This window comes from Copadichromis virginalis, linkage group LG14 (assembly GCF_057382275.1).
Source record: "Copadichromis virginalis isolate Kocher_CV1m ecotype Utaka linkage group LG14, C_Virginalis_male_GT1.1, whole genome shotgun sequence".
In the NCBI taxonomy this organism is placed as follows: Eukaryota; Metazoa; Chordata; class Actinopteri; order Cichliformes; family Cichlidae; genus Copadichromis; species Copadichromis virginalis.
Window position 1 is genome coordinate 29576355 of NC_140631.1, and position 27591 is coordinate 29603945.

The 27591-nt window shown below is 40.7% G+C and overlaps 3 protein-coding genes across 4 annotated transcripts; 1 reads left to right on the forward strand and 2 right to left on the reverse strand.

The window, feature by feature from the left end:
* The first annotated feature begins 5226 nt into the window (after positions 1 to 5226).
* LOC146694251 (uncharacterized) lies at positions 5227 to 7110 on the forward strand. Its single transcript, XM_085478859.1, has 5 exons — positions 5227 to 5326; positions 5448 to 5540; positions 5651 to 5719; positions 6185 to 6302; positions 6389 to 7110. The coding sequence occupies exons 1-5, from the start codon at positions 5228 to 5230 to the stop codon at positions 7108 to 7110; spliced, it is 1101 nt and encodes a 366-aa protein (XP_085334985.1). The 5' UTR covers position 5227.
* A 981-nt stretch (positions 7111 to 8091) lies between these two features.
* On the reverse strand, positions 8092 to 14409 carry LOC146694252 (histone H4 transcription factor). Its single transcript, XM_085430329.1, has 10 exons — positions 14071 to 14409; positions 13377 to 13561; positions 12075 to 12301; positions 11868 to 11979; positions 11636 to 11788; positions 11462 to 11536; positions 10987 to 11107; positions 8940 to 9078; positions 8723 to 8847; positions 8092 to 8596 (listed from the first exon to the last, which is right to left on the reverse strand). The coding sequence occupies exons 2-10, from the start codon at positions 13525 to 13527 to the stop codon at positions 8170 to 8172; spliced, it is 1530 nt and encodes a 509-aa protein (XP_085286455.1). The 5' UTR covers positions 13528 to 13561; positions 14071 to 14409; the 3' UTR covers positions 8092 to 8169.
* Positions 14410 to 18042: 3633 nt separating this feature from the next.
* On the reverse strand, positions 18043 to 27434 carry map6b (microtubule-associated protein 6b). Of its 2 annotated transcripts, XM_085430334.1 has the most exons (4): positions 26296 to 27434; positions 23907 to 24120; positions 23280 to 23328; positions 19732 to 19793 (listed from the first exon to the last, which is right to left on the reverse strand). In XM_085430334.1, exons 1-3 carry the CDS (start codon positions 27027 to 27029, stop codon positions 23284 to 23286), a joined length of 993 nt encoding a protein of 330 aa, XP_085286460.1. In that variant the 5' UTR covers positions 27030 to 27434; the 3' UTR covers positions 19732 to 19793; positions 23280 to 23283. The 2 variants fall into 2 exon arrangements, with proteins under 2 accessions (XP_085286459.1, XP_085286460.1); XM_085430333.1 differs by lacking the exon at positions 23280 to 23328 and having other exon boundaries at positions 18043 to 19793; positions 26296 to 27432.
* Positions 27435 to 27591: the final 157 nt, after the last annotated feature.

Consider the following 27591-nt stretch of genomic DNA (forward strand, 5'->3'; position numbering starts at 1 on the left):
CGGTGATTTTAAATGAGGAAATCTGTTCCATTTTGAAACCAGTCTCAAAGGATTTTATAGAAGATAAGATAAGATAGAACTTTATTAATCCCTCGGGTGGGTTCCTCTGGGAAATTCGACTTCCAAAAAAAAAAAAAAAAAGCACAGCAACGACCGAAGTTACAGTTACAGAATTGATATATATATATATATATATATATATATATATATGATAATAATACTGTGACGTTTGTTTGTTTGACAGGGAACTGCTTGCAAAACGTCGCCGTGACTGAGATCCCTTTAACAACTTCCAGTGTTCCTGTGCAGCTGTGGAGGACAAAGAATGCCACATTTTACTTCCTAAAAACAATAAATAACATACTGAGTACCTTCAGCCTGCATTTCACTTTCCTGGTATATTCATCTGGGCTGTTGAACCAAAATCATGCAACTCCAGTGTCACACTTTTCAGCCTTGTGGCCTTTTTTGCAAGTTGTTATTTTTAGGAGCTCGTGAGTTTGCATGTTTCATGTAAAGTTAGCTTCTCATATTGTAGATTTTAATCAAGCTAATTATAATAATAATGCACTAGATGACAGAAATGGCTATACAGTAATGAAAAAAGTGAATACGGTTTTATGTACCAGACAGATTGAACAAACAGATGAAACTAAAAATGAAACCTAAATGCAGAAGCAGTGTCAAAAGTACACTCAGGATTCAGCAGCAATAGCTTGAAGTAATCATTTTCTGTATTACTTTAACAGTCTCTCACATGGTTGGCCCAGGAACTTTGGCCCACTCTTCTTTACAGCAATGCTTCAGTTCACTGATATTTATGTGTACTGGTTTATGCACAGGTCTCTTTAAGGTCCCACCACAGCATTTCAACCAGGCTGAGGTCTGGACTTTGACTCAGCCGTTGCAGCACCTTGATTCTTTTCTTTTTCCAGACATTTTCTTGTTGGAGCAAGCCTTTATCAGTCGGACACATGGATTTGCTGGGGCATCCACTCCTGGGAAAACTCCAGCATTGTGTTAACACACACCTGAAAGCTCCAGACCAGAAACAGACGAAACATCTGCTTTGATAGAGGTGCCCAGACCTGCTGAGGATCGGTTAACCAAGTGCATTCAATAGGCAGCACCCAGCTGCTACTTACCCTCACGATTCCTGTGGAAGCAGGACTTTCTTTTCTCATTTTGGCTTAGTTTGTGTTAAATAAATAACTATGGGGGAAGCTCATTTGGCGATTTAGATTTCAAACCACCATTTCACAGGCTCTGCAAACTAACACAGGTTTGTTTAATTAACCACCTGATTGGTGCCCAGACTCACACTGGGCAGAGCTGTGAAGGGAATTTTGTGTAAATACAAATAAAAATATACAGAAAAGGATTCTTATTCTAAAGAAATCTTCAAATCTGTTTTAATCAGTGAAAGGTTTTTAATAGCTAAAGTAGTCTTTGTGGCTCCATTCTGAAGAAGCGGCTTTAAGTTGTCTAATTAGTCTTGGCGCTTGAGGTTAAAAAGGGCAATAGATCGCTCGCTGAGTGAATAATGTTCAGTGCAGGAGCAGCTTTAACCCTTCCCACACTAACTGGATTTGGATGGTTAGTGAGAATGGAATTAGCTAATCGAGGAGAACATGTCATCCCAAAGCCTCATCCAATCATCGTCTTATGTTCTGCTTAATGGGATCCAATTGAAGGGTAGCACAATTTGTCTGGGGCCATTTGGGACATGGAGCTTGAGCCAGATGACAGAATTCAAAGAATCCGAGTATTTAACCCCATTTCATGTGGAAAGACGAACACTGGCGCTATACTGGGAGTAGATATGTTCGGAGCCAGCCAGTAGATTTTCTTATGCGGATGATGGTGTCATATTAGCGCTGACGCTGCTTCCATGTTGAGCCTCACAGTAACATCATGTGACCGCATGCTTCTTTCTGGCTGAAACTCTGTGTCAAAGTGGGGCAACTGATAGGTTTTTACAGAGTAACACCATTTTCTGGATGATTCCAGCTTGTGTTGATAAGTGCTTAGTTTCAAAAAGATGTGACCACATAGTGCGTACTAGGACGCACTACTGTCCCAGGTGTTGGGTATGTTACGTTTTGTTTTTTGTTTTTATGTTACATTTTAAGTAAAAAGTGACTAAAGTAATTAATAATTGTGTAACTGTATTACTTACTTTATTATTTACTGTTTGGATTCAGATGTCTCTTTTTAAGTTATTAATGAAAATCTTTGAGTTCAGGAGTATTTTGACAACATAATACCTGTAAAAACAAAAAAAACAAAAACAAAGAGCATGAAAATACATGAACACAGCATCATCATGCATAGGGCTGACCTGCTTGCTGATATCAGCTCATTGGTGATAGGAAGTCACCAACCACTTCCTCCTAATGTGGGAGTCAACCAACAGGGCCACTCCTGTACGTCATGATCATTGCCATCTAAAAGGAAGCGTGTGGCATACAGCACATGTGGCAAAGCAACTTCTTTCTCTGCTATGCTGTGCATGTAAAATTTATCAGTCTGGAGAATCTCATGTTAAAGATGGTATGTGAGCAGCATGCATGAAGCTCATGCTGTGAAAATAGAAAAGTGGCCTTGACCTTGAGCACAACTTGGGTACGGAAACATAATCGGGGGGCACATGCAGCCCGCTTTGATGTAAAATGGGTCGGACAAGTGAAGGTCCACCTGTTTAATTTTGTGCATGTAAATGTGTAACATTAAGAAAAAAGTTCTGATAGCTCACTTTTATTAGTAACTAAACTTTCTGTAGTAGACGAAAAATGTATCTATTATGAAACTCCTGTGGTGTAGCATGGATGGCTGCGGGGGAGGTCTTTAACAGCAGAAAAAGCTGTAAGACTAAAAAAATTACACTTAAAAGTGCAAAGATTTATGGCCTCTTTCACCCTTTCATATGTTCCGAAGCCAAAGCCTATGCCGGGACAATTCTGGCCCCCAGACCTGATGTTTGACACCTTGCTCAAGGAGGAGCAGTGATTCTTTGTGACTTGTGACAGGACAGACAAACAGATGAATGGACACCTCGCAGTGTTATGGGTTCATCAGACAAGTTAAAAACGATCGATAATAGCTTGCAGTATTTAAATTTCATAATAAAGTTTAGTTTTGCTCACTAACAAAACATGTTTTATTAGTGTTGAAACCACATCGACCTGCTGAATATTTACACGTTGCGCTGTCCTGCACGGTGCTGGACGGGATTCTTTTAACAATAGAAATGGCTGGAGGTGCTGCAATTATTTGCACGCCAGATTTCCATTGTCTCGCTTTGTGAAATCCCTTCTGCTGCCACACAAGCTGTCTTTCCCTAAACTCAATCACAAAGATTTATATGGCTGATGGGATTAGTTTAAGCCATTAGGAGTAGTTAATGGTCTTTCCCGGTGTTGGTAAGTAACACTGACTAATTGACCAGGGCCAGCAGACAGCTGACACCGGTTCACAGCAACAAGTGGTTCCTGCTGACATGAAGTTAGGACCTGCAGAGGGACAACAAACAGGGTTCACGCTCCTGAATGCTCGGCTGAATTGATCTGGATTTTTTCCCCCACCATTTAGCTGAAATTTAAAAGGACTTGGTGCTCACAGGTAAGACTCATAAATGTATAAAACATACATGACTTTGGAAGGGAAAATGTCAAATATTAAATTGTGAGAGGGACCCCTGCTGTAAGACGGGGACAATTTAAATATTTTGAGAAGTATATGTAAATATACTTCTCAAACATAAAATTACATCTATTTTCCCAATGTTATGTTAATTATGTGATGATTCAGGTGATTAAATCAAATTAACTTGTGTTACAGTTGCTCTGGGACTGCAAGTGATAGCTGTTTTTCCATTTTTGTTCTGCTTTTTGACCAATAAACTGCCTGAAAACAGTCAAATGTTTCTTAGAAGTTTAGTTGATGATCATATAAAACGATGAAATATTAACATTAGATGAGGTGAATAAAACATTTCTCAGAAACGACCTTAACTGTTCAGCTGTCGTTTGTGCCAGTTTGTTTTACTAATGACATGTTAAAAAATAAAGGATGCAAATTAATAACCTTTTTTTTTCTGAGCATGAAAAAAAAGAGCACATGTCATGTCAGAGGCGAGCCCCGGTGCTATCTGTGCCCTCCGATGACACAGCAAGATGTTTCCAAAGCCTTATTCACTCTGTTTGCTGTTCGCCTAACAAACAGCTCCTTTATGAGATTAAAGGATTTCTGTGGCACGCTGACATGCACGAAATTTAGAGAACATAGGAGGTGTAGCCTCTCGCTAATCTTGTCTTTATGAGAAAGGAGGGATCAGGCTATTGGATTGCTGCAGCGAAGACAGGTTGTCGGAAAGGAGTACACCCGACTTTTTTTTATAGTTTTTAAATGTTTGTAGTCCCAGTGAGCAAAACTACAGAGCCCACTGTGCACTGCAAGCACAGAGACCAATACAGTTGTCTGCCACTGCGTTAATACTGTGTACAGGTTAATTACCTGTTGATATGAATGAAATAGGTGAGGACTGTCTTATGATCAGGTTATTTTCTGCTTCTTTCCTATGTGTCCCACATTTACAATAAATCACTAGAGATTAATTTTCTCTAATATTATATTCATCACTTTGCCTCCCATTCGCTAACAGCATTACTAATCATGTGTCCTTGAAACGGATGGATTTTAAATGAATTAAATGGATTGGCACACAAACTGCCTCAACTGGATTACCATCTGTGATGCAAGCTAACAAGATACAGTCATTTGCATGTGATTTGAAAAGCAAATTGCCTAAAAGGTTTACTCAATACTGTACAATATGTTTTAGAAAACATTCTTAATGGTTGGTGACCTTAAATCAAAAACCACAATGAACTGGAGATCAGGGAGCTCCGCAGTATCCAAAACTTCCCAGGAAAATCATCCTGTTTGAAAGTTCTCTGCAGTTTCAATATAAGAGACGGTGAAACGATTTAAATGGGATTTTCTGATACTCTAAATGAAGCCAATTTACCAACATGTAAACAGATTTAGGGCAAGAAAACAAGGCTTATGTTGTGGTTAACTAACTTACCCTATAGTGTGAGACTTTAAAATCTCCTGCTCTACTGCATGCGATCTGCCATCTTAGCTCAGAAACTAAAACTGTCAATTGTTTCTGTCTCATCAGTCTGCTTCCTGCGACCACAGCCTGCTCCGTCAACTTCTCCACATGCATCAGAACATCCCCCGGCATGCCTTCACTCCCGTCCTGCAGCAGTCCTCGAGCATCCTGCCAAATCCAGCATTGATGGGACCTCAGGACAGAAATGTGAGATGTGATTACTTTAACTATCCTCATGTGAAGCTGCTCAGACTTGGAAGTTATTCCAGGCCCCTCGCCTGCTTTTACCTACTCCTCACTGATATCCATCTTTTACATCTTGCTACAGTTTAACACAAACCTGCCCGGACAAACAATGAGGACTTTCTTTGCACCCATCACAGCCTCGCACAGAGCAACAACTAGATCCTCTAACTCAACAGTGAGTAAAAACCTCAAGAATCTCAGTAACTAAAATATATAAAATGTTACTTCGCTTTCCTTTTAAATTGATGAAATTGTTTTCATTAAAATGAATGATTTCTTTTCCAGATACGAGGGAGATGGGGCGCACTGCACGTGTGTATTGCGTGGAAAATTTACCACCACAAACAACTCAAGGTGAGCGCTAAATAAATTTAATTGTTATTTTTTTATTGGGATTTGTGGTAGTTTTGAACGTCTCTACGTGTTTTGGGAGTTACGTGTGGAAGCATTGGTGATCCCATGCAGACTGTAGGCTCTGGTTCCTGCTCTCAGCTGACAGAAGTGGCACCCTGCGGTCTTCTGCCAGTCGCTCTGCTGTCGCCCATCTACTTTACGATTGGATTTGTTGTGTATTCAGAGATGCTCTTCAGCACCTCCTCATACTCTTATTTTGAGTGTAATTCATTTCCTAAGAGATAAACTACCTGAGCTTTATTGTTTTTCAGCTCAGAGGTATGTCACAATAATGCTGTTATTGTGAATTGTATTGCTCACAGTATTGTGAAAAGTTCGCAGAGGGATAATATTAATGGATCATACTGATCTTGAATTGCACAGCTGATTTGTCTGATAACCAACATGTAATATTTAATTTACCAGAAATTGCAACAAATGCACAGCAGTCAACAGGAGCTGACACCTGAGTGTCCTGCTAGCAGTCCCTCTGCCTCTGTGCAACAAAAGGAACTACACCAGCCGTGTGCACACCCATGTTCAGGTGAGTTTCACGCCAGCAATGATTAAGTAGAAATGTAGCACTGATCCTTTTCTTGGACTTAGACTCTTCGTCTGAATTCTCTTCAGGTGGAAGTAAGAGTGAAACTACAAGCTGTGACTGTTCTGTCTCTGACCTTCAAACGCCTCCACCAGTGTCTACCCACAGCCGTGGGTACAGGGAGAAACTTGACTGTGAGAAGCAGGACCAGCACTCAACACCTGATAAGAAAGAGAAACACCAGATCCACCAATCTAGCCCAACAAAGAATTTACCTCATAAAGAGAAGTTCAGGGAATTAATAGTCACTTCTGACCTTGATGGCAGACACAGCGGATCGCTCGACAGGAAGAGGCAGTTTGAGTGTGAAGGCATCAACAAAGCAAAGAGAATGAGGCACGAAATGTCCAACAGTCCGTTTGGTTCTTCTCAGACTTTGCAGTATTATCCATCTCCATTCATCACAACTTATACACATCCACCAGCACACAACATGCAAGTGCAACACACTAACATGAGTGATTGCTCTTTCCTGTATCCTAACAGCATTAGATTTAACGCGTCTTATCCAGACACCAAGACGCATCCCTGCCAGACTTCTTCATGGGAGACAATGAGGGACACACACAGTTTCCATTTTAGGAAACACACCCTTAAAGACTACTCACTGAATACCTGCAAGGCAATCAGGAAACCTCTTGTAGCAAGAGGTATCACGACACCTCTTTATTTCCTTCGAGTGAGGGAGACACTTCTGTCGAGAGAAGTGTCAACACCGCTGCAGACGCCAGCGGCCTCATACTGGCTCTGATGCAGTATTGGGACCCTGAGTCTCCAGAGTAGGCTCAGAAAGGGAGAGCTCACATTCTCAAATTTCATCTCTCACTTCAGTTTTATTTATACCGAGCCAAATAAAACAGTCACCTCAAGGCACTAGGAATCTCTGAGTAATCAGCCAGAGTGGGAGAAAGCACCTCTGACAGAACCAGGTTCATCGAGGGCAAGCATGTCCTGGAACTGGGTGAAGTGAAGGAAAAATTAAGGATAATGGAAAAAACAGCAACATTTCAAACTCTTAAAGACATAAAACAATGGCTTATAAATGCATGCTGAATGTTTTCAAGGAAGGTCTCCCAGCAGTCTGAGCCATTTGCTTCATAGCTGAAGGGTTGATCCAGCTCTGAATGTAAGCTTAACCTAAAAGCTAAGTTTAATCCAATCTTAAAAGCAGACTGGGTTCCCTAACTCAAGCTGGGAGCTGGTAACAGAGATCATTAGGACATGATGGGTACTATGAGGTATTTAAAAATATATATTTACAGCGCCTGTCTTGTGTTCACTGGTCATTTAGGTTTCTGTGGTACTCCACAGTGAGCAGCACTGATTATTTACACCTTAAAGTGTAAGCAGATTCATGTTCATGTGCTTACTTTTTTTAAGTTGGGCTCAGGTTGGCCTCTAAAAAAAAACCTGGAAAATGAAAAACTGCCGATTTATGGAGTTTATGGAGATTCTGTCTGTAAGACTGTATTTTGCACATAAGCTTTGAGCTAAATGCTAAAAGTGAGGATGTATGAATAGATGTGGATTAACCCTCATTAGCATCCCTAAAACCACAAAGAGACACAAAAACATGGCACGATCTTTTCTTGTTTCAAAAATGTATTTAACTGTGTAACAATAAAATTCAACAAAGGTCACAACAAAAAATAAAGTCTTCGGAATTCAGTGCCTGGAGAACATTTCATGGAACAAGCTTTCTAGTGCTTTTAACTCTTCCCCCATTCATAAAAACTTTAACAGAAATTTTTATTAATTGCATAAAGCCTACACTGGGTGTGGGTCATCTGACCCAGTGCACAGTGAACACTTAAACCACATCCATGCCGAGGCCCCTCGCAACCTCCGTCAGAGCCTGGACTGCTCCGGAAGCCCCAAAACCATCACAGTCCTCCTGCATCAGTCCTGCAGACTCGTCCTCAATGTGAGGAATGGTGCTCATCACACAGTAGACAGGAGAGTCGCTGCCTCTGGGGCTGGCTTGAGATGACATGTCCTCACCTCCTGAGAACTCTGAGGAGTAGGAGGAGCTGGAGGAGGGCGAGGAGGATCCTGTGGGAGAGCTTCGGCCGCTCTCCAGCGTGACAACAGCGCTCTCGTCCTGACTGCTGCCACTCAGACTTTTCTGAAGGCTCTGAGGCTTCTTGGCCATGTTCTTCATGATCTCCTTTGTCACTTCAACAGTCTCAAAGCGCACCATATTTAACTTCAGGAAACCATCGACATCCTTCCTGTACCTGTATGACAGGAGAGGAGAGGAATCCATTTGAGTTTTTACTTTTTTTCAGCTCTACTTAAATTATATTCGTCGCACCCAGAGGACTGTAAAGCAGAGAGGATGACTATTACCACAGGTGACTCACCTAAAGCGGGAATGTCCAGAGGGCCACTTCAGCTCATGCTTCTTACGAAGGTGAAGTGTAAGAGTGTAACACCAAGAGAACACCTTATCACAGATATGGCATTTATATTTAGCCATTCCCCCAACCTATTGGTCATCAACAAAAAACCATATCTACAGTCACAGCAGGCTGAGATGATCTGACCAGGTAATATGTTGGACGACACTGTGTTACAAACCTCATGGACTCTCTTGAAGTGCTGGCTCATTGTTTGGAACGTATGACAAGTATAATCACAGCCCTCCACTGTACAGCTGTACATGGTGCCCTCATTGTGAACCTCTGTGTGCTTCTGCAGATCGCGCTGGTTCTTAAATCTGTGGGGAAATAAAGATGGAAACAGTTAAAATTACTGGCGACTGTAGCTTTTACCCCTCAGCCTCCCTGTAGATGCACCTCTGGTATAAATGTAAAAATCCAAAGTGATTTTCAGAATAGTTGACCTCACTGAGATTCCAACCTGAGGGAGATTTGGTGTCAATTTCAAATACTTGGTGACATCTTTTTCGAGTTATCGCATTTGCAAGATCTTTAGAAACCTTGAGGACCAAGTCACTGAGTTTCAAAGTCATCTGAGACTTTTTGTAGAATCACTTATGGTATGAATTTAAAAATCCTGTCGCCTCCTTTTTTGTATTCACAAATTTGAATGTCCAAGCCGCCTGCACAGCAGGGTTACGACAGCACCCCATCAGCCTTTCAAGGCTGAGGGGTAAAAACTGATTTTGGTAATAAAGATGTGGCTCTAGCAGCATTCTCACTCACATGTCACATGTTTGAGCCTCTTACTTCTTACTTACTTATAGTTGTTTACATTTTCAATACAGATGAGTCAAAAATTGCACTGCTACTTAAAAAGTCCCATATTATGGCCCGTTTCTACCCTCATGTGTTCTATTAATATCTTTTTCAAGTTTCAGCTAAAAAATACCTCACAGGTCACTAATTCTTCCCCACCTTTATACCCCTGCTTTTAACTCATCTCCTAACAGGGCGTATCTGGGGGCTTTAAAAGCAAACGAGCTGCTGTGCGACTGAGCTCCAGCCAGGAACAGTCACAGCACACAGCTCTACTGAGTATATAAAAGAAATAAAATTACACACTGCAGAGTTTTTCCTGGCTCGAAATGGGCTGTTCTGAGGGATGAATATGCACATAAGCAGGACTGGTCAGCATAGGCAGTAAAGTCTGTGTTACTGAACAGAAGTGCCTGCATTTTCCTGTTCTTTGTGGTTACTTCATACATAAAAATGTCTATTGTGCTTGAGTAAACAACACCCCAAATGAAACAGAAACAGTTACAAACATCTGTATGTCAATCCTGCTGGTTCTCCTTTGGGGGAGGGTCAGTTGGAGACGATGATTAGGCTGTTCTGACATCACAGGAGGCTGCAAACCAATATATCTCATACAGAGACATAAATGATTGAAAGACAATAAAACAAGGAACTGGTTTCTTTTTTCACATTTTGTGGCTCTTTCTTTAAAAACCCCTTTAAACACAATATTTTAACGAACCTTTCCTAATAGTTTGGTTAAGGTCTTATTAGGAGAATTCCTTAAAGGGTATACAATATTTTTAAGGCACGACTAAAGACTGGTTACATTTGAAGCAGATATTAAAGGGAGTATTTTGACTAAAAACATATAATAAAAAGATCTAAAGAGCAGATATTATCCTGAGCTCATTTCCAGCTCCCATTTTTGTTCTTTGACTCTATACTAGAGTAGCTTTGCATAAATCACAGTTAAGAATAATCCCTGTTTGTTATATACCAGGCCCATGGTGCACCCACTTTGTTCTTCCTCAGTCTGAAAGACCTTTTTTAGTGAATCCTGTATTCACAAACAGAGCTGTGTACCTGAGAGCACCATGTTAAGGATACTGACAAGCTAAGAGCAGAAAACTGTGAGAAATCAAGCATTTAAAGTCACATGAGTTTTTGCCTCACAGGGATTACTTACACATACACAAACTGAAGGAAATAATGAGTGAGCTGGAATGAAAACTTCCTTGTGACTTTGGATGTGAAAAATGCTACATGGTTCCTCACAAATACACGATTTAAGACGTTAATGATAAAAAAAATTTATGGAAGAGAATTTTACTGAAATAGCTGAAACTTGATAACCCAGCTTTCGCTGCCAGATTAAAGAAAACGATGGAGTTAAGAGTGTGTTTGCTGTTAACTGAACACTTGATGAGCTGTGTTGGAGGATCTACCTTTTGTCACAGAAGTCGCACGGGAACGGACGCTCATCACAATGGCGGAACCTGATGTGGATCTTCAGAGCAGCCAAAGTGGTGCAGGTCATGTCACAAAAGGGACACTTCACCTGATTCACTGAGAGTAAAAAGAAAAAAAAGGCGGGCAATGCATGTAACAGATGATCAAACTGAGTCAGAGATCCACCATGGATCTATTAACGTTTAATAACTAACAGATCACAAAGAAACTGAAATAGATCAGATTTTGTACACCTGACCAACCAAATGACATAACTCAGTACAAAATAAGAGCTCAATGAATACAAATCTAAAGACCACACAGTAGGGAGCTTGACAACAGAAACAAAAGAAAATCTGTAGCAATGTGCGATAAACTGCTCATAAACCGCTCTCTCCATTTCTAATATTTCAAGACAAACAGCCATAAAAACAATTTAATCCCAAAAGAAAATTTAGGAATAAAACTCACCATGCTGACGAACATGATCCCGCAAAAGCCTCTCGCTGGAAAAAGCTTTCCCACAGTGTTCACAAACCAGCGTCTCTGTTAGGATAAGTACACATACAAACATCAGCAATAAGGCGGCGCAATTAAAACATCAACATCACAGAAATTTAATGCGAGCTTAAGCGTCCGTCTCACCTACTGGCTCAGCTTGCCTGTGCAGGTGGTCAAACAGCTTTGTGTTGCTGGAGAACATGCTGCCACACGTAGGACAGGCGACAAGGCGCTCCTGAGTATGGCTCCGCATATGTTCCCTCAAACGGTATCTGATCTTGAAAAAGGCGTCGCAGCCTGTGAACAAAACGGGAAATGTCACACGGTGTCCAAGGAGATAGCGTCTCACGAACGTTTAAAAAACTCCCGGTCGTACCTGCCCACTGGCAGAAGAGCGCCTGCTGTTGTTGAGGCAGAGACTGTGGTTCAGCACTTTCTATGTGGTTGTCCACATGTCGATAGAACCACTCAGGATTATTAAATGTACACTTTAAAAAAGAAAACAAGGAAAAAATAAATAAATCCCATGATAATATATCAATCGTTTAGTGAAGACTGGATAACTTAAATGAAAAATACGTACATCACATTGCTCCCACTGGCAAACATATCCGTCTGATCCTTCAGGGACCAGATTGTTGCTGTGCATGCCTTGATTGCAGCTGGGAAGATCTGGACGGGACTTGAGCAGCTGTGACCCAATGAACTTGAGCTTCCCATGGTAGTTGTGGAAATAAGCATGGACCTCCAGCTCTGCAGGGCTACCCATGGAGAGAAATTCACATCCATTCCAGAGACAAGCATATTCATCTAACGAAAAAAAAGAAAGAAAGAAAGAAAGAAAGAAAGAAAGAAAGAAAGAAAGAAAGAAAGAAAGAAAGAAAGAAAGAAAGAAAGAAAGAAAGAAAATCAGTAATTATTGCAATGTCATTACAGAATGTTTAAAGCAACTTTAAAAACTTTAAAGCACCCACATGTCCAATAACATGAAAACCAGATTAACCGTGATCAGCATGAGGTTGAGAAGTATCCCATCGTATAGTCTGGTGTTGAGTAGAGACAGTTGCTGTCACAAAATAAAAATAAAACCATGTACCGGCAAAATCTGACTGTAGCTACAAAAGCAGTTTTACTTGTGACTCAAATGAAGCAGGGGGCTTTTTAGTGCACTCTGCAGCACTGCCATTCGTAGCATTTGTAATATAAGCAGGTTATGGTTAGATGATGCAGAGATGACTGGTAGGGGTGAGTGATTAAAATAAGCATTTACCAGTAAAATAGTACAGACATCACAAAAAATTCTAATAATCACAATTAGTTTAATCCATAAACTTGCCCCTTTCATGATTTTTCTTTTTTTTTTTGCATATTTGTTTCAGATCATCAAACTAATTTTAATATTAGCTAAAGACAATCTAATATCTACAAAGGCAGTATTACTGAATCACCAAAATTACTCTAAGAGCGCCTCAGCGACTCATCCAAGAGGTCACAAAAGAACCCAAAACAAGAAAATGTGCCACAGCCTGGCCGATGGAGGGACAAAAGTATAAGAGAGGATGAGCTGAAAGGAAAAACAAGAGAAATGCTGCAAAACAGAAAACAGCACAATGATATTTTTTATCTCTGTAATCTTGTCCATATAAATCACTGTAAGCCAAAATTTATTTTAAATGACAATAAAATCCAATCCCTTGCACTGATCTACACACAACCACAATGAGAGTTCAGTAACAGAAGCACCTCTTTGTAATATTCAACAGGCATATTTAAACTGGACAACACTTGGACCAAACACTGAAGATTAAACCCCATGCTAATAAACTAAATGTGCTGCCCAACAAAAGCTGACCCCTCGCCCACCCCTGCACGCAAAATCGCTTACCCAGCTCCTCCAGGGCATCGTTGTCCCCCAGGTAGTCCTTCAAATGCAGACACATGTGGTCGCTGAGCTCCTCCATGGAGCGGCCCGTGAAACTGCACGAACCCCACTCACAGACCACCTCAAAGTTCCCGAGTCTCTTTGTTGTCATCATGTCGTTGAGTCCTGTGAGCTCAGCCCCTCACACCCTAACCAGCCACACAGAAAGTAGGCACATATGTTTAACCCAGAGAGAAAAGGAAACGTTAAACTACGACATCTAAACTACTAAAGACGCCGTTTTGCTAGTTAGCATGTGCTAACGAGGACTGATGGTGTCATGGAAACTGAAACATGTCTGTAAATGTTTGAAGAGTCATTAGCTGAAGTTAGCGCCAAAGCTCTCACTATCTGACTGAATGAGTAACTAAAACCACATCAAAACATATATTTTTAAAATATATATTTTTGGTCATAACAGTTAATGAGGCCGTTCACACCTAACAACAGTTTACTTCATCCTTAAGAAGTTGTGTTTGTGCAGATGATGTTTATCTGGCTAACAGATTAGCTCCCGCGAAACCTGTCACAGGTCTGTGCTCTTTATCCGACTTCTCCTAAATTAATACAGCTTGTACATTTTAACCCGGGATTGTATAAATTCATACTGTTGTTTCTAACTCTAGTGATACACAAGTTTTTCATAAATGTTTCTTACAGCAGTTAATATCACTTTGTGCAGCAGATCTGAGCTCCTCCTTGCGCTTCCCTCCTCTCAGCTTGTTTGGCTTTGTTTATTTCCTGTCGCTTCTTCTTCGTTTATTATTAAAACTGTGCCGGGAAAGCTGAGCATATCGCCACCTACTGCACTGGAAACCGCAGCAAACTAAAGCCTGAAGTAAATAGCGTTTTGTTTTTATACACTTCTTATTATTATTATCCCCTCTTCTGCTTCTTCTTTTTCTTCTTCTTCTTTCAGCTTCTCTCTTTAGACGGTCCCACAATGGATTATCTACATCTATCTCTCTATCCTTCTATCACAAATCACCCCTGAAGCTCATCTACACCCACTCCACCCTGTCTGCACTCTCTTCTTCTCTGGATGACTGATTCCAGGTATTTAAACTCATCCAGCTCGAATTTTATGGCATTATTTTTGTGCCACGCCATAAAATTTCAATTTGAAATAAATACATAAACTCAAAGAAAGGTGAAAGAAAAGAAAAATTGTTTCTTAATTTCTTAAAATAAATCCTCACATTTATGAGAAAAATGTATTTTGTAGTGAAGGAACAAGTCAACCCTTCCCTTTGTATCCTAAAATTAACTTTAAAAAGGTCCAATTCTAGACCTCCTTAAATGCTGTGATGATATCATGATTTTGGGCTACAATTAATATTTCTTTATTGTATCAGACTAAATATATAAATATAATTTAATGTGGTTATTTACTGCAGGGATAATACACACTCCACACACACACAAATATACATTATTTTAATTTGTTCTTATCTTGTATTTACATTTTAATATCCATAAAACATAAAATAACAAGATCCTCGGAATGAATATGGAGTAGTATGGTTTAGTTACGGAGTTTCATTTAAGTAAAAATACTAATAAAATACTTCAGTACCTGCCCTGAGTTCACTTAAAGTACTATTTAGGAAAGTATAAAAAAAGAGCATAAAATAGTCACAAACATAAAATATTTTATATCATAAGATTATTCATATGCGGTTTAAATTCAGCCAGTTTAGTTTAGTTTAGATGTTGTAATCAACTTTTTAGAAAAACTATATATACATTTCTATATTAATTGATCAGCTCAGTTATGATTTTATAGTAAAAGAATCTCAACCCTGTGTTTAAGTAGCACCACTGATAACCTCGGAAAGCCTTCTGTCTTCTTTGTTCCTTCTTTGGCAGTGCAGTTAAACCACAGCTCTTATGTCTGTTTTTATCTGTAAACGCCAGACCAAACTCCTCCCAGGAAGTGACAACAACTTCTCCTCCACCCTGTCAGCATTTCCTCCAGACACAGAATGTGAACAAAGAAACAGACCTGTACAATAAGGACTGCCGTGATCAAGCTATTTCACGTGCAGTGGACGGATTAAATGATAGCAGTAATTTTCACTGTTAAATAGTCCTCTCTTGTATAAATTCAGAAATGTTTCCTGTCAGTCTGAAAATCATCCATGCATGCAACTTTATTCTTTATTTTATTCACTTTATTTATCTGGAATGATTTTGATCTTTGACCAAAATCTCTGCATTTTTTCTAGTGTGGTTGATAATTATGACCCAGGCTTAATTATTCCCCTTCTGTTGTGCTGTACTATACTGCATTCTTACACTGGGAAGGTTTCACATGTTGTTAATAGACAGAAAAGAGATGATTTACACCTGAAGGAACTGGTTATCCCTACCAGCCTGAGAAAGCCCTTAATGCCAACAGAAACAGGAAGCCACTGTAAGCAGAAGGAAACCTGAGATCAGCCTGCAGCCACCTTTCAATCAAGGCTCACAAGGTTCACTGTCAGATTGTGCCATAGATCCCCTCCACTAGAGGTCATGATTTGCTGACCGTCAGTCCTTTGTCTGTCAAAGAAATACAATATTTTCACAAGAGTGCGTGTCTCCTAAAGTGAAGTCAGTGCTACACTAATAAAGTTGCTCAGTGTTGCACAAAATGCAGGTATTCATAACAGCAGCCTTATACTGTGGTGCACATTCAAGGTGATTCATTCCTCTGTGTTCTCAAAAATGAGCTGCTATAAAACGAATAAAGTGGGAAATCATCGGCAGTCTCTTCTGTGCTGTGAATATTTAATACAAATATTGTACATGCCATTTCCCCCACACATGCATTCAAGCCTAAACCCTTTTTACTGTCACAGCTCCTGTTTTGTTTGTGACGGTCACTGAAGTTTATTGTTTCCACCATAATGAACTTCAAAAATATACAATACAATATAATAAGAATATATAATATAATAAGAACTCTTACTTGCACCAACAGTACAATATAGGGAGGGACCATGACCAGCCACAAATGTGTTTTAGGGCAGAGGGGGTGGGCAGAGCCTAGGCAGCTCCAGCGCCATTGCTGATCTCTTATTCAATATTTCATGCTGCTCTGCAAACACGAGGGCCCATAACGACTGAATTATTGATGCAGATTTATGTCAGGATGACTGATTCACAGGAAAATGACCACCAGACACCAAAAAGGATGATAAAGGGATAAATGAATGTTTCTTTCCAGTCTTACATCTGCCCTTTCATGATTTTATTAACAGTGAGTGTTTTGTTTTCAGATGAGAGCACTTTGGCTAGCTTGTTTAAACTGAACTGAACGATGCTCGCATAAAATATATTTATGCAACCTTTAAATGGCTCTCAATTTTACCAGAGTTTGGAGGAGGGAACATCTGCAGAGCACAAACTGTAAGGTCAACAGAAAACCACAAAATCCAGACTTGAAGGAGAATGTCTCAGATTTCTCTTCTGGAGAAATGCAAACCAGCAACACTGAAGTTAAATAGCAATTCAGTACTCTTGCTTAATTATTTAGTTCGAGCCTTGGCACAGATACCCTAAGTTTTCAGTTGACTTGGCTTTCTTTGGAAATTCTTCAAGATACAAGTATCTCTTGATGTACAAAATAATATTTTAGGAGGTTAGATGTAAGTTGTAGAAAGATATTTCAAAGAAAACATGAGTAACCACACAGATTTATCATCATTTCATTTCTTCTGGACTTCCCCTCCTTGCATTTTTATGTCAGTCTACACTGGCCACTTTATAAGGTACAGAAAGCTAGTGCTAACCCCTTTTGCCTTCAGAGTTGTCCTTATTCTCGGCATAGATTCAATAAGGAGCTGGAAAAAAGGATATTTGATACGAAAGTATCACAGAGTTGCTGCAGATTAGTCGACTGCACATGTGTGATGTTGATCTCCTGTTCCACCAGATCCCAAAGGTGCTTTATTGGATTGAGATCTGGTGAGTGTGGAAGCCAGTTGAATACAGTGAACCCCATGTTCAAGAAACCAGTTTAAGATGATTTAAGGTATGTGACATGCCGCATTATCCTGCAGGAAGCAACCATCAGAAGATGGGTACACTGTGGTCATAAAGGGATGGACTTGGTCAGCAACATTAATTGGGTTGGCTTTGGTGCTTAAATAATGCTCATTTGGTTACCAATGGGAAACAAAATGTGCCAAGAAAATATCCCCCTTACCATTACACCACCAGCAGCCTGAACTGTTGATACAAGGAAGGATGGATCCATGATTTCATGTTGTTTGTACCCAATTCTTAGCCTAACTCACCAGACATGGACACGTGTTACCAATGTTTTATGGTTTAATTTCTGAACTGTAGCTTCAGTTTCATGACAGGAGTCGTGTTATCTTCTGCTGCTGTAGCCCATCTGCTTCAAGGTTTGACATGTTGTGCATATTCAGAGATCCTCTTCTACATACCTTGATTGCAATAAGTCTTTTTGAGCTGTTGCCTTCCTTCCTTTTCTCTGACCTCTGGATATTTGTGATAATGAGCAGCTGAACAGGTGTACCTAACAAAGTGGACAGTGACTGTATATGAAATTTACTTAACAGGATAAGCTGTTGCATTTTAATAAACACTAAAGTCCAAATAAATTCAACAAGTCACAATGCAGGATTCTGCATCACTTTAATCAGTTCATCCAAAGCAAGCTGAGAATACAAGTACAATATCACAACAGCAGTATGACATACGCATGTCATATCATCACTTCACTCTGGTCTTCACGCCACGCGCAGTCCAAACCAGACAGCATATAAGATGAGAGATATAGCACCAGAGTGTCGGAGTGCATAGCAGCACTTGTAGTGGTTGGGTCAGACTTGATGCTTAGCAGGCAGCAGGCTGAAGAGGTCAAACACACACACGCACGCACAAAAAAACTTTCACTCAGTTATCACTCATGCACTCACACACACAGAAGCTAAAACTGGAAGCAGACCCACGGTGGCTAGTGCTAGACTGGGCCCTCACACACTGCGGCCGTGTCGGCCACTGAGGGTATCACGGTATACGTCTGTGTTTACAACCAGAGAGGGAAGGCTGGGCTGTGATGACTTTTTGAGGTCATGTCACGAAGAACTCATGCGAGTTTTAGATTTTCAGACAGCAGCAGTTTAAAGAGTCCTGGCCCATTCCTTGTCCTTCAACACATCAGTGCATTCAGTGTGAAAAATGTTGAGCAAATCTAACTAGTTCTCTCTCTTTTTTTAGGCCTATTTGTCTTTTCTTTTCTTTTTTTTAAATTATTTAGCACAACTACAGCGTCACAGCTCAGAGGGGAGGGTGGAGTACAATGCCACAAAGTACTGAGTCATCGTGAAAATTATGGTTTTCTTATTAAATCAAGGGAGTGGATCTCCATTTAGATTGCTTGTGGGTGAAACCATATTGCTGGTGTGTTTATTTTACAGCTTTAATAGCCACTAGACTATGATTTTACTCACCGTATGTACCTTTTTGGTGTGATCAGAATCTATTTCTACTCATGCATTATGTTTGAGAAGGATTTAACCCTATACATTTATCTTTGAAAGCTCAATTTACAAGCTAGGATGTGACTGTGACAGACAGTCAGCTAATGAACCGAAAACAGGGTCTTGCATGCAAGCTGTAGTAATTATATTACAGTTCACTTTCTATCTCAGCAGATATCATCCAGAACAATGAAATGAAAACCAGGACCATACAGCGGAGGCACTGTAATTCACTGTGAAACAGATTATTCACTTTTCACAAAAATCCCTTCATGTGATACAGAAAAACAAAAAAAGCCTCTCTTTGACCTTTTTCTTTTTGTTTACAATCATTTTAACACTGAATTCATCATCCATTCAGACAAAGGTAAAAAGTCCCTTTCATACACACACTACATGTGTACCGATGGCTCCTTTTTAAGGTTTGCTGTCGAAACAGAACTCATAGAAACAATGTGCAAAATTATGTGCTCGATAATAGAAAGCATTTCTGTGCGCCAGAATACATTCACACACGCATAGTTTGCCGTGAAATTATTTGCATTATTCTAAAAGCTCAACATTGGTGCCCATTCAAACTATATATGACCGGACAGCAAAAACAACAGGTAAGGAAATAAACCAAAGGGAAGAGATTCGCTTCATGTGACCACGTCAGCTTGTTTTACTGTTTGCCCGCCTCTGCCAGTCTGTTGCTGATCTCTTTGCTCTTCTTTGTGACGGCTCCGCCCGGTTTGGGTTCTGAGGCGCCCAAAGAAGGTTTCTTCTTGGCTGACTGGGAACTAGAAATCTGCTTCTCTTTAGCTTTTTTCTGCATCCTCCCTGTTGTTGTTGTTGGTGTTGATGATGACTTTTTTGGTTTGGTGCGGGAAACTGGTTTATCCACCTGAAAGAGAGAAGAGACGCGAGAAGAGATTAAACGGATGTCAGAGAAACTGATCAATACTTTGGGAAATGGAATTTATTTTGTTTCCTTGCTTGGAGGATGACAACATCATCATTTAAATATGAATCTAAAGCCGATAGCCAATTACCTTGGCTCAGCTTAGCAAAAATTCTGGATAAACACCCGGCCTTATTGTTCTCCTCTTTAGACACAATCGAACACAACAAACAAATATTTAATGTGAAATCATGTTGAAAATTCAGCAGCACAAACTGCTGTCAGTTTAATAAAATAATTAATAAATATGCCACTACGGTAGATTCCTAATAAAAAAAATTGGCCTGGTTATCCACTGATCACAGATTTCTCTGCCTTCCTGCTGAGCTTGACCCACTTTTAACCACATATGTAAATATCCAGAAGCATCCAGCTCCATTTACTTAAAGTTACTGCAGGCTTCTGGAGTTTAAGAGTCAATGAATGTGTAAAATTGACTCGCTCTGTAACATGTTTTACAGCATCATGTACCACAGATTCTAACTGTGAATGGTGCATTCAATGACAATGGGGTTAGGGTTGATCTTTCCACCCAGGAGTGTGGCTACTCCACCTCTCTCAGCCCATTACAGGTGTTGCTCCATCACTTGCAAAGCCAACAACTGAGCCAATCACATTTGTTCAAACGCCTTATAGCAAGACTTTCTAACTGCAGGATGGTGCAGACTTTAACCCCAATGCAAAACTGCCATTTTAACATGTTGAAATAACAAGTTGCAGATCTCAGCTTAGAAGGGAATTCTGATGCTGATGATCAGGCATGTCGTTGACACTCTGTGGGAATATTCTAGGATTCTACATTTTATTTCGTTTAGTTTTCCACGTTTAACCAGTGGGGGTGACATAATGAAACCAACCAACACCACCACCACCATGTGGGGTGTGAGGAACTAACAGCTAATGAGGTGACAGTAAGGTTTAGACCGCTATGACTGCTAGAACAGCAGAGATGAAACCGAAGTGATACATTTTCTTGGTTTTGCTCTGCACTGGAAATTTAAAGGGTGACATGCATATAAATTAAATGTGTTGTACATTCATGTATTCTTTCCATGTCAAACTCACAGGCAGCATACTGTGTTACCATGGAATGCCACTGACCCGCGGACCACATTTTGAGAACCTTTGTGCAAAGCTAATTAACTGCTGGCTCCAAGCAAGAAAACAAATAAGCATACTTCCCAAAATTTTAAGCTAACCATTTACATCTTTACTTACTGTAGGCTAACTGATAGATTATAAATCAAGTCTTATTTTATCATGCAATACAAACCTTCTTTTATCTTGCTACTCAAGATAATTTCAGGCAAATGACACCATATGCTATAGATGATACTTGCATGATGTGGTTAGTGCAATGAAGATAAAGGTCCAAAAAATAGCACAAAAAGCGTGTTTGTGCCTTTCCTTCTCTAAAAAGTGGTTCGTGCAGTTCCTTATTTAATGAACTTTTAAGGAATATAAAGCATACATGGTATTTAGTTTATATTAGTATATGATGTTAGTATTATGCTTTATAAAATGAAGTAATTTGGTTCAACTACTAATACTGGTGGAGGCTTGACAAGCAGGCCTGCATTGGTGAGATTTGTTCAGATCAAAAGATTGAGTGGGGAAAAGTGGGTGCATAGATAAATGTGGCCTCAAGCCAGGCGCTTAGCTCATTTCTGCTCTTGAGCTGGAGTTGCCTTAGTGATAACAGACTGATGGAGGGGCTCCCAGCTTTTATAAATGAGCATCAGCGTCCAGCGACAAAGTTGCAAATCATGCTCAACTTTTGCTGATTAAATAAACCTTACAAACAATATTGTATAAGATGACAGTGAAAGGTTATTTCTGACCAAAAAAAAACAAAAACGTGTTCAGCTCTATTTCTCAGAGTTGTGTAAAGTAAGTTAGGCGTCGCCATGGCAAACCTTGTTAATAAATTTTGTTGCCAGAGACGGTCAGTGTGGGATTAGGAAGACTATGTTACCATGGTACCAGTGTAAAATAAATAAAGAAAGGCACTGCACTCCATCAGGTTTACCAGACATTTTCAGAACAAAGTCCAGATTAGATTTAACACTTTAAATATTTTTGCTTCTTAATGTTGATGACGTGGGTCTCAAAGAATACAATTAGATCCACATGGCTGTGTCACACTGACCTGCACACTGCTGCTACACTAATCAGACAGAGGCACAAAGGATATCAAAAATGCACTGCCATATTCCTAGTATTCCTCTTTATAATCTGTATGCCAATTCATGGTCAGCCATTGCATGAAGAAAAAAGAAAAGTGCCATCTTGCCCAGTGTTACTAACACAATAGAGCATCAAGGAATGTTTTCTAGGTCCACTGGTGCAACAAATGTTTTGATTTTTATCTGATACATGTTGATAGCATCTCTGCTTCATTGTTTCCTCCAATCCCATCCTTTTTTTCTGTTTTTTTTTTTCCAAAACCCCATGATGAACTGTTAAAACTACAAATCTCCACAAAAGGTAGTGGCTGGTGCAGGCTGAGAAGTGGGCAAACAGTGAACAAATAACTTTGGGAGGACTGCATCTGGCCACTGGGTGATAAATGTGACTGAGGCTACGTCCACACTAGCCCGGATAAATATGAAAACGGTGTTTTCGTCTGAGAACGCTCCGCATCCACACGATCGTTTTCAGTCGTTTTCACATTGTTGTGCGTCCACATTTGGAAACGTCTGAAAACGCTTACGTTCCAGTACTGCGCATGCGTGAAACGCAAGACGATTCGACCTGCCTCATTTCTGTCTGCCACTTATTTACTTTTCGGCTCTTTGAAACGTCGCGGCAAAATGTCGAGTTTTTTAAATGGACTAACAATGAGGTGGAGTTGTTGCTGCGAGTAACACAAAAGTACAAAGTTGCAAAAGCGATTGACAATTAAAGAATTTGAAGAAAAGCTCTCTGGAGCATGTACAAACTGATATTAATCTTTAATAGGGCTGTCAAAATTGAGCGCAAACAAAACAACTGCTGTATAATGCCCTCCGCGATCTTAGTTTAATTGGTCACATGACTGCATCACATGACTAAAATGTGCTGTCGTTTTCGAAAAGGTTCGCTGTCCACAGTGTGACGCAAAAACGGCGTTTTCAAATGTTTCCGCTTTGGAGAGCGTTTTCAAAACGCTGCATTTTCCTTGACCGAAAACGCCGTCTCAGCGTGGACGGAAGGCCAAAACGGAGAGAAGAAGATGCGTTTTCACAGGAAAACACATTAGTGTGGACATGGCCTGAAGCTCACATTAGCCAAGACGCATACTGTGTGTGTGTGTGTGTGTGTGTGTGTGTGTGTGTGTGTGTGTGTGTGTGTGTGTGTGTGTGTGTGTGTGTGTGTCAGTATGCATGTTTTGGCCTTATCAACTTTGAGGTCAGCCTCCATGCCTTCTAGAAGAAACAGAGAACACACCTGACTACAGCAGATTTAGAACAGAGCTGCTCTCAGTCTCTGAGAAGTCCTACAAGAATGAGAGAAGGAGTGGCCACATGAACACACCACTGTAGACACATGACTAACCAATTCAAACCCATTACATGCAAAAAGATCTTACCGTATGTGGGGAATATCTTCAAATAATAGGTTGGTAAAGGGATTACGTCATATTACCATACTCTAATGATGGAATGTCACTTTAGCTTCTGAAATCGATGCAGTGACCATTTTACTATTCATTAGCATATACATATACAGCTTGCTAAATACACAGTATGTATGCTGATTAGCTGAGCGTAGTGTAGCAGAACCAAGTAGCAATGACAAATGCACATCATGTAATTAAAAAAGAATGTTGACACATAAAACTGTTCTAGTTTGTGTTTATGGGGAGTTAGACCACATGCCATTAGGCACTTCTTGAATATTTTGTATAATGAGATAACACTTATGGGTTTCAGTGAGTAAGAACTCAAATCACGAAATACAAACTCTAGCATACAGCCGGGTTAATTTAGGTTTGATATGTGTGCAATTACAAGAAGTCAAAATGGAGATGGAGAGGTATAGTTTCTGCAGATTCGTGCGTGGACGTCATCTCACCTTGGCAGGCTCCTTGCTGGGTTCGCTATACAGGCTGCGTATCCTCCTGCGCTCCAGCAGCTTGTTGTCCGTTGGGTGAGCCTTCACCTGCTCCCCCTTGAATGTGGCACTATAGCTGGTTTCCAGACTGGTCTCCTCCCCAGGGGGTTTATACTGGGATGGAGCTTTGATGGGCTTCACTGGCTTCACATCCTTATAAGCCTTGAACTCAGTCCTAAGAACAGTGTAAATGAGATTTTGATTTATTTATTTTTTATTACTGAATAGTTAAGAAAAAAGATAAAATCAGAGTCATTAAATCAACTGACTCCCAAATAAACTGAAACCTGGTCAATGAATCAATTGTTAAAACTGTACACAGCTGTGGTGCTCCTCATACAACATTAAAATTAACAGCTAGCCAAAATTAAGCATTGAATTGAGAGAAGAGCGGCCACTGATTATACTGTAAAGACGGAAGACTTACAAATAATGATGATAATAATAATAATAGTAATAATAATAATGATAAAAAGCTTTCTATGAAAGGTTTGCAAGGTACAGATTATCCTTGGCATAGAGGCCTAGGATAATTTGACATCACCACTAGAGGCTATCCTCACTTTTATGTCATGTACCAACCATCAGACATGTACACTGTATTCATGTTGATTACAGCTCAGCTGCAGGTTCTGCAGGACTGTCAGTTTATTTTTAGCAGTCAAATCAAAATTTGACCTTCAGATTTATTGTCCACGCTCTGCAAGACCGGGAAGGGGCAACACGTGCTTTCTTTTCAGGTACATGTAGACAAGAAGTGGACTCGTTGTGAGACACCGCTTACACATGTTTTCTATTACACAGCAGGAAATTAATTAGGAATTCTAATTCAGATTATTATTACTATTATTGTTGTTATTAATTATTATTATTATTATTATTATTATTATTATTATTATTATTATGACCCTGAAAATAGTTTTTGTTTGTTTTTTTAATAAATGGGAGCTGTTATTGCAATGTGTAACTGTGTTTTATTCACTGCACAAATGAAAACTTCCAGTTTACAACTCAGCCATTCAGAAAGCAAGGTCATTTATGCATACAGTCACTTTATTAGGTACACCTTGGTAGCACCCAGTTGGACTTCCTTTTGCTTTCAGAACTGTCCTCATTCACTGTGGCATAAATTCAATAAGGTGAAATTATTCCTCAGAGATTTTAGTGATAGCATCAACCAGTTGCTGCAGATTTGTCAGCTGCACGTCCATGATGCAAATCTCCCGTTACACCACATCCCAGGGGAGCTTTATTAAATCTATTAGATTGAGGTCTGGTGACTGTGGAGCCCATGTGAGTACTGTAAACTCATTGTCGTATTAAGAAAAAAAAAAAAAACAACAGTTCGAGATAATCTGAGTCTTGTGACATTTGTGACATTATCCTGCTGGAAGCAGCCATCACAAGATGGGTACACAGTGGTCATAGAGAGACAGACGTGGTCAGCAACAGTACTCACTTGGTAAGGGGCCCAGAAGGCAGGATGGAGCCATGCTTGTTGCTAATGCCAAATTCTGAGCCTACCATCTTAATGTTGCAGCAGAAATCGAAGCTTGGAGTGGACACTGTTTTTCCAGCATTTATTGTCCGATTTTAATGGAGGCTATAAAAACTCAAGCTCATTAAATTTATCATTCTGGCAGCCATTTGATTGGCTGATTTGATATTTGTGTTGATGAGCAGTTGAACAGGTGTACCTAACAAAGTGGCCAGTGAGTGTGTGTTCTGGGTTAGAGACAGAAGCCCTTCTTTACTCTTGTATACATGGTTTATTCCTTCATTGGTTTCACATTTTAAAATTCTCATGATCCAAACTGTTTCTACTTCACTGCCTGCAAAACACAGTGAAGTAGACTAATTCAGTTTTGATCTGTAATGAGCTTTTCTCCATGAAATTTCTGTGAAGCATGTCTTCTCAACTTGCATGCCTCGTCTACTCAAAATTGGAGGAAGCCTGAGCAGAAAAAACCCTGTTAAGACACACATGATTACATTCAGATCCTTTTAGTGGCTTTACTCATTCATGGCCCATGGCATTGATTTGGTAGTACTCCCAGGAAGGCTGAAGCAGAAAAAAAATCAATACTGAACCTTTATCTGTAGCAGTGTCAGTTTACATCTGATATCACTGGAGATTGCAAAAAGAGACCCTTCAATAGCCTACCAAAAAATCCTCTAGTGATTTTTGGGTGACAGCTGAAGTGCTTTCAGGGATGCTGTGCTTATTCCTGCTAACACCCTCTGCTGCTACCGAGTGCACAGTAACAATTACAGAAAATCAAACATGTAAAGAGTGTAGAATAAAAAGTGTTACCTTGAACAGCGCATTGTCACAGCCTTACACTCTTACCTGTAGCTGCTAGAAGTCGACATAACCTCCTTTATCTGCCTGTTCAGAGCGTCTGCAGCCGCTCTGCCTTTCCTCTGCTCCGCGCTCACATCTGCAGCCACCTGTCCCTCCGTCTTCTCACCTGTTTTCCTCTCTGATGACTTTTCCCTCTTCACGCTTCTCTTGACCACCTCCTGTGACTCCTTCTCCTGCGTCTTCTCCTCAATCTCGCTCTTCTCCACGCCGCTCTCGACCTCGGCGGCCACCTGCTCCTGCTTACCGCTTCCTGCGCGCCTTTCCGGACCGCCGGCGGTGGGGCTCGATTTGGGGATCCATGGGTGGTCGTGCTTCTTCGGTATAGGCCAGGGCTTGTAATCCTTCTGATACTGAGTTTCGTTGTTGAAAGGGGCCGGCGATGGCTGGTACTCGTTTCTGGGCTTGCAGCTGGCCTCGGGGCGCACTCTCCACGCCTTGAAGTCTTGGCGCATGACGGACGCAGTAGAGCCATCTTTGCCCGCTGCGGCACCCGTCGCGGGCGGTGCCTTCCCAGCCTCCTGCTCGCCGGGATGGGGCTGGGTTTCTATGGCAATGGCACCGGCCTTCTTCAGTTTCGGCTGCGGATGATGGGGCACATGCGGTACGTCGGCCACGTCGGAGTATCTGGCGAAAACCAAAGGCACCGCGATGTCTGCTTTATCCAGCTCGGACCAAAAGCGATTGATGCAGCAAGCACGCGTAATGCACGGCCATGCCATAATGTTCGATTCTAGGAAGCTGACCAGAGAAAGATGCTAAAGGGGAAGGAAATAAATCGGGGATAAACACGTAAATAAACGTCCTACTCACGACTCGAACCCTCTTCGTTTTTTGTCCAGTCAGGATTACTCTCGCGTTATGCAATTCCGACGAGCAGATCTAATCTTTGCCCGAGACTTACGGGAGAAGCGCCCACACGCCTCCCTCTCTGCCTCCTCCTGCAGGATGTTTCTCTTGTTCAAGTTTCACAGTTTGGGGGCTTGCTGTGGAGTGTATACATTGCTGTCTGGTTGCGCATCAAAGCGACCCCACCCACATTTGTGTGCTCCTTCGACAGTCAGGGGGTCTGCACTGAGTATGCACGATGAACTATCACCTGAGCTCGTCAGCGTCTGGCCAGCAAAGAGGGAGGAGACACGGTTAACCCCAATGCTGCCATGTCACAAACGTAAACCCACAGTGGATGCAAGCCTCGTAGAAGCCTATTGTTCCGTTTTTAGGAAATGGCCGAAAAAAAAAAAAAACGTGGCTGAAAATCAGAACAAATAACACGAAATTAAC

Coding starts and splice junctions, on each gene's coding strand:
- LOC146694251 (XM_085478859.1), top strand. CDS start 5,228: ATGCATCAGAACATCCCCCGGCATGCCTTCACTCCCGTCCTGCAGCAG. Junction 5,327..5,447: donor TGGGACCTCAGGACAGAAAT/GTGAGATGTGAT, acceptor ATCTTGCTACAG/TTTAACACAAACCTGCCCGG. Junction 5,720..6,184: donor ACCACCACAAACAACTCAAG/GTGAGCGCTAAA, acceptor TTAATTTACCAG/AAATTGCAACAAATGCACAG.
- LOC146694252 (XM_085430329.1), bottom strand. CDS start 13,527: ATGATGACAACAAAGAGACTCGGGAACTTTGAGGTGGTCTGTGAGTGG. Junction 11,980..12,074: donor GCCAGTGGGAGCAATGTGAT/GTACGTATTTTT, acceptor TCTTTTTTAAAG/TGTACATTTAATAATCCTGA. Junction 11,789..11,867: donor GCTCTTCTGCCAGTGGGCAG/GTACGACCGGGA, acceptor TTTTGTTCACAG/GCTGCGACGCCTTTTTCAAG.
- map6b (XM_085430333.1), bottom strand. CDS start 27,029: ATGGCATGGCCGTGCATTACGCGTGCTTGCTGCATCAATCGCTTTTGG. Junction 24,121..26,295: donor TCGACTTCTAGCAGCTACAG/GTAAGAGTGTAA, acceptor CACTGTTCTTAG/GACTGAGTTCAAGGCTTATA. Junction 19,794..23,906: donor CCAGCAAGGAGCCTGCCAAG/GTGAGATGACGT, acceptor TCTCTCTTTCAG/GTGGATAAACCAGTTTCCCG.